This window comes from Tachypleus tridentatus, chromosome 9 (genome assembly GCF_004210375.1).
Source record: "Tachypleus tridentatus isolate NWPU-2018 chromosome 9, ASM421037v1, whole genome shotgun sequence".
Classification (NCBI taxonomy): domain Eukaryota; kingdom Metazoa; phylum Arthropoda; class Merostomata; order Xiphosura; family Limulidae; genus Tachypleus; species Tachypleus tridentatus.
In genome coordinates this window covers 127,775,722-127,782,797 of record NC_134833.1, presented here as the reverse complement: position 1 = coordinate 127,782,797, position 7,076 = coordinate 127,775,722, and the positions used below count along the sequence as shown (strand labels likewise).

Genomic DNA, 7,076 nt, shown 5'->3' with positions numbered 1-7,076 from the left:
TACCTCTACAGTTTCACTTTTCACCCTAGCATCAGAGGGTTGTACAATGTGACCGGTAATCTTGACATTACCATGAACAACCAGAGATTCATCAGGTCTATCTGTATTGATTCCTACTCGACCCTATAAAAAAGAAGAAATCTGATTCTTGTATTTAGTATTGAAAACTTAACAAATCTAACCAGTAAACTTAGGCTCAAAATGAAATAACTGATCATAAGTAGTAAATATTATTAAATATATATATACATATTTGCTAACTTTTCAAACTATGCATGTAATATTTCAAAAACAATAACAACAGAAATACTCTCTTTCTACTTTTACTAAAATCAGAAGCATAGAATATACTTACAACATGGTATACTGTATCAGGGTTGTGGCCTTTCTGCCATGACAATTCCATATCATTCTCAAACTGACCAGGATTGGACGCCTGGAAAGATATTAGTCTCTGTGAAATCAAAGATGTAACTTACGTTTATTTTAATCCACTGAAATTCCTAACTTATTAAACTACACTGTAGTCTTTCCCAATTCTAAGTTCCACTATGAAAAATGGTTTCAAACCAATTTGTCAACTTATTATTAATTTGAATATGCAATAATAAACTCTACTAGAATTTGGGCATAAAAAATGTTAAATATAATTGTTCATTTCTTTATTTTTACACAACCTAAAATATAAAATATATCTGTATAAATGAGTACCTGGACACATGAAAACAACTAGCTTAAAAATATATACATTAAAATCTTCCAAAATCAGCTCATCTGCTGGAAATTGTATAACTTGTTTGTTATAGAGCTAAGTCATGTTGGTCTATCTGGCACATCACCATGTGGAATTGAACTGTGAATCTTAATGTTGTTGTAAGTCTATTGATTTACTACTGTCCCAGTATGGAACAAAAAATTGTATGATAATGAAAATTATTAAAAGCAAGGAATGTGCTCTACTTATCTAATAATTACTTGAAAGCTGAAAGAAAGTTATCTGAACTCACTCGCACAATGATTCTTTCAGAAGCATGAGCTACCACTGGGTAAGCTTGTTCTCCACTGTGTGCACAGAGACTGACAACCAAGTAAAAATATCGTTGATCAGGATTTGGCTTTCCCTTTTTCCTCATGTTATTGGTTGTAGTTTCACTGAAGTGAAGTCTTCCAATAGTGGTCTTAGTGACTTGTTCGGGTGAAATTTCAATACTGTAAAACCAGGAAGACATTTAATAATTTTATAGTTAACTATGAGTCAAAAAATAACTTTTTCATTTCTGTAAATTTTGTTTATAATTTTAATTAACTTCAAAAGAGTATTGAATACTGCCAATGAAATTCTATTTAGTTGTCTGAATTGAATCTGAATGACTTTAAACATTTGAATCAATCATTTTCCACATATGAGTATTACTGTTTTTACTTTTATATGAATTAGGCCCAGCATGGCCAGGTAGGTTAAGGCGTTCGACTCGTAATCCGAGGGTTGCGGGTTTGAATTCCCCTAACACCAAACATGCTCGTTTGCTCTTTCAGCCGTGGGGGCATTATAATGTGACAGTCAATTCTATTTGTTGGTAAAAGAGTAGCCCAAGAGTTGGTGGTGGGTGGTGATGACTAGCTGCCTTTCGTTTAGTCTTACACTACTAAATTAGGGACGGCTAGTGCAAATAGATCTCATGTAGCTTTGCGCGAAATTCAAAACAAACAAACAATTAATATGAATTTTCTGCAATCTCTGTACCAATATACGTATGTTTGTGCTGCTTTTGCTTTTAAACATTTTGTGCTTAAAAATCTGTATGTTTATTTATCTACAGAGATAAAGATATGTGTTTAAATTTGTTGGTGGCCATTTCATGCATAAATTACATTCTACACTTTTTAATGATGGCTCAAAAATAATAACAGCATCTTATCTTATCTATACAAATACATGAAAAGAAACACAAACTTATAGGACAAGAAGAAATGGTGTTATACACAGACTTACAGGACAGGATGGAATGGTCTTTTGCTACGGTCTGACTGGGATTGTTCAATTTTGATTATCTGAGTTGGAGACTCAACCTGCAAGGCACCAGTTTAAATAGATACATTAAAAAACGCTAACAAAATTGTAAATCTCTGAAACTGTTAAGCCTAATAAAATAATGATTTGTATTAATGTCGTATTTGCCAGTTATCTAAGCATGCTTTACACTGAATCACATTCCTTGAAATTGAAAAGTTATCTAATCAAAGTCTAACCAAATCTACTAATATGTTGCTAAGATTTTTTACTGAACTATTAAATAGAAAATGGCCTTGCAATAGGTCTCATAATAAAAACTTAGTACCTCTTTGGTCCAAGTTATAATTTAATATAATACAAGAAATAACTTAATATTTTTTATTACTGAACAAATATTTATTGCAACAAATTTGAAAACAGAATAAAAACAAAACATCAGTTCAGAACAACACCGTGATTTTGAATATGATGAAAACAAAAGTTAGACAAAAAGTTGGCATATAATCAACTTATTCAGGCAGGTTTCCATGTAGCACTTGGTCAACTTCACCACTAAACTCCCAGAATAAAAAAAAAACACACAAAAACCTATATTTTAATAATAAAATATTAATCTGTTTTTGTTTTGTCTCACTTGAATATGATTTGGAAAATCAACAACGACAAGTAATACTAGTGCAGTTAGTTCTTAGGGAAATGCATTTTCTCATTATTGTTGACAGTAAATACTTATTAATAAGATTAGATAAAATCATAGGTTGCTTCTTTCTCCAATGTCTAGTTTCTTCATGATAAAGCTATTCCACACATAAAAATTTTTTCCAACAGATAACAGAATAGAAACAATTCCATTTTATCTTAAGCCTAGTGACTTGAAATTGATGATTGGAAATTTGTCTGCTACAGTGTCTTATGTAAAATGTGAATGTTATACATGACTTTTTAACACACACACACATCAGTCTAATATTAGCTGAGGCCTTCTTGTAAACTTATACTGCAGGTCAAAAGCATAAAATTATATAAAGCTTGAAGGAATTTTCATTTTAAGGACCAAACTAAGTTTTTTGTGAAGTATTTAAATACTATTTTACTGTATAAAGTATGATGTATTTATGTGTTGAAAATAACTTGTTTAATTATTATATATTAACACAACCTAACTGAAAAAGGTTTAATGGCATGAAATAGAAAATATTATGAATATAGACATGCCTTTACTCCTTGAAAGTGAAGAAAGAAGCTTTCAATCTTCTTTAGACCTTCTGCTGTCTTTACAAATTGTGGATTTCCAACTGACTGTACATGTACTGTGACCTGGAAATGGTTTTTCTTCTGACACACAAAGGCATCATCAGCATTACTAAAATTAAAGCCTTTGTCAGCATCCACCCTATAGTTTGGAGGAGGCCTGGAGGTGTAAAAACAAGTAGTTTTAATAAAAGTTAAGTTTCCACTTCATGATGTTTATAGCTATAAATGTCAGAAAACTACTTTATTCCTATACTCATAGGTTATATGTATAGGAATACCCATGATAATGGGTAGGGGTTAAAATGTGCAAGCCAGTCATGATCTTTACAGAGTGCCATTCAACAAACCATTTGATGTCAGTGTTATCAACTACTCATTTTTCCCTACAGTGCTGATTTATCGAAAGTTCATGGTAAAGAAAAGTAAATACCAGATACAAAATGCTGAGATACTTAAAAAGCTGTATATATGGATGTTGTATATGCATGAGGTTATACAAATGGGATATGCAAACTGTATAATGGATAAAGGTATTTTTATTATTCACAAGAACATCAACTTGTCAAAGTGAGAGTCAGACTAAGGTCATCAATTCACAGAGATGTCCACGTATACCCTTGAGCTTATCTTATTTTTATTGTACAACAGACTTATAAATTTTTTTTCAAAGCTTGTCACACTTGATGTGGATAGACGTAGTAAGTTCAGAATTATAGACAACATTCCTTCTCCAGTACAAGGTAAGTCTAATGGATCTAGACCAGCAGAATTGGTTAATCTGTGGCAACAGTATTATTTCAATTTAGAAATACGTTTTTAATGGACCTATTTTTAAGTTACTCACTGCAGACTGTATGATACAAGTTTGTACTGTTCAGCTAAATGGGGTGATAAATTACATGTAGACAATACAATTTAGTTTAACAGATAAACAAGTTAATGTGTTTTGTGGTAACTTATAACGAAAAACAGAGAGAAATGAATATTGGAATGAAAATGAATTATAATCTTATTTAGAGAAAAAATCTCCCTCATGTTAAAACAAGATATTTGATGATTATCCGTGTAGAGATTGACAAGAAAACAGGGTTTAGTTTTTTTTCATGCATAACAACAGACTATATGAGAGTTAACTGGAGAAACAAGAAGGCTCTTTATAAAGGCTACAGTATAGATGCTTCACTTACAGTTCTTTAAGGGTAGCATCACAAAGAATATGCCACGTAGTCTGTTGAAACGGCTGGAAACGAATACACTGATATACAGCATCTAGAAATACTGCAGTGTTGTCAGGACTGCTAAAGTCAAAACTATACTCATCATCAGTGCCTGGTAGAGGAGTTTCCCCCTGATGATCTGGTGACAATCCACCTGGAAAATTGGTGGTATTTATTTTAAATACAAGATGCAAAAATTGAGATAACAGGAGAAAAATGCTTATCAATTTTATTATTTGTCTCTTTTACAAAAGGGAAATTTTATTATTTGTGATACACACTTTAAGTTTTTTTTAATATTATATCTGCATATTATATAACATTCATTAGCATCTTTTAGTTTAGTATAAATATTTGATATACTACAATTACTGTCAAGATTGTGTAATGCAAAACTAATACAACCAAACTTTTGCATAAGAGCAATTGCAAATATTAATTCAAATATACTGTAATAATTCTGTAAGTTAGGTTATTATCCCCATGGTATAGATCAATTGATATTCATAGGTAACAAAGCACATTGTTAAAGCAAACACTTTTGATAAGATATCAAGAGAAAATCTTACTTGGTTCCTGTTTGATACTGACTAGTCCATTAAGTAGGCTGCCAGTGATGGAATGTTTTGAAGAGTCTGATAATTTTCGCTTTCTGGACAAATTGGGACTGGGACTACCAAGGTTTTCAGACAGAAAGTCTTCACTGATGAGGAATAGGTGCAAAATGAAAACTATTAGATACTAAACATGAGGAAGTTATAATTTTTGTATACTTAAAGTGCATTTCCATTAGTTACCACCTCTCACAAAATTAGCTACTTTCATTCAGTGCTGCTCTCTGTATACAAATGTTTTCCTTATGCATGTTACAAGCCTTCTGATCTCCCCTGTTGCAATTACCGTGTCCCTCATGGAAATCATCATGTGTCATATCTTAGCCACATGACGCATGAGACTCTCTCTACACTTCTGTACTGAACCATTACTTTGAAATTTGGCAGAAGGTGTCAAAACTGAATGAATGGTGAGGAAGAGTGTGAAATGTGAGAGGAGGTAGGTATCTATTGAAAATACATGTTCAGTATTGGAAAATTACAATTTCCAATACAGTAATTACCTCCATTCCCATGATTAGCTTAGATCCTACATTGAGGAGGAGGAATAACCAATGGCTGGGAACTAAAAAACTGTATCCCTGAAAGCATCTAAAGATACCCCCTGAAAATGAGGTATTGATACAAATATCAGAAGAGAAGCATTACACCACTTCTGAGCCAAGTATACTCTTCACCAATGTGTGGAATCTGTAAGACATAAAGGCAAATATTGGTAAGAGCATGTCTAAATGGGAGAAAATTTGATAAGAAAGTTATCCTAATCAGAGCAAGTAAAGGTAGCATAATCCCACTGAAGAAAAGTGGGTAAACAAGAATGTGTCCATGGGTGTAGAATGACTAAGGTGTGGCAGGTCATACTCAGTAAGTCAACTATGATCAAATTCTCCTCATGGGGTAATGATACTGAAATGAGGGTAGGGTAAGGATCATACTGTGTTTACCTCAAACCAAAGAATTGGGAATTAAGACTCATAAAGATTCCTGGTTTTATCTCTGACGTATTGATCCAGAAATCAACATCTAGTATCAAAAGAGTGTTTATTGCATGGAATCAACTCTCCCTGCCATGACATAGGCTAGGTCCATCCAAAGACAATAAAATCCCCAGAAGAAGAGAATTAGGGACGGACAAGGATAGAACCATAACAATCCCGAAAATTACCTATGTGATTTGCAATATAGACCAAGTAACTTGGAGAGGAACACAGACAACCCAAACTCATGTGAAGATTTCTGATGATCAGTTCACTGTAATCCAAAACCTCCCCATGGGTTACCAACATCCACATGAGGGTACAATGATGACTCCCAATCAAAGGGGTGAACTGCAATTTTAATGGATCGACTTCAATGTAAATGATATCAGGAGGCAATGTCATCCAGCATGGTGACAACTCAACTCCAGTAGTTGTGTAAATTGTATCAGGAAGCCATGGCATCCAGTAAGGTAATGGCTCAAATCCAATGGTTATGCAAATTGGTATCAGTAGACCACATCATCTAGCAAGGTGATAGTGCAGCTCCTCTGGAGGCCAAATCTCATCTACACCAGTAGAACACCATCACACTATTCTTGACTGAATGGATATTGTCATCTTTTATGTGGAACCATTCAGGAGGGTGCCTCCACAATCAACTACTGCAGCAGCTTGGAATTGGAAAATGGTAACAACTCTTATCCTGCAATTAATGAAAGGAAGGTGACAATGTGGTGGAGTTTCTAGAGGAACATCACCACCAGAGATAGTGATATGGGTAACAATTAAATCTTATTTTAAAAAGATTACCACACCAAATTATTCATTCAAGGCATGGCAAGGAGGGCAGCAGTCCCCTTCTGCTTTATCCATGCAGATCATGAGTGACACAATGTTGATCAAGCATGTTTATGAAACAAACTATTCACCACAAAGCAATTATGAGGAACACCTAATCTTCACAGTGAATGTTGCAAAGCCATGGAAGATAAAGTGC

General features: G+C 33.5%; 1 protein-coding gene across 2 annotated transcripts in view; it reads right to left on the bottom strand.

The window, feature by feature from the left end:
• The window catches only part of LOC143226329 (myelin regulatory factor-like), a 96,260-nt gene that overhangs the window by 10,738 nt on the left and 78,446 nt on the right, over positions 1-7,076 (bottom strand). For both annotated transcript variants that reach the window (XM_076457147.1, XM_076457148.1), the window contains 7 exons: positions 5,055-5,188; positions 4,456-4,639; positions 3,230-3,425; positions 1,994-2,070; positions 1,008-1,209; positions 356-436; positions 4-123 (listed from right to left, as the gene is read on the bottom strand). In XM_076457147.1, coding sequence (XP_076313262.1) covers positions 4-123; positions 356-436; positions 1,008-1,209; positions 1,994-2,070; positions 3,230-3,425; positions 4,456-4,639; positions 5,055-5,188 — 994 coding nt within the window. The remainder of the gene's footprint in view (positions 1-3; positions 124-355; positions 437-1,007; positions 1,210-1,993; positions 2,071-3,229; positions 3,426-4,455; positions 4,640-5,054; positions 5,189-7,076) is intronic.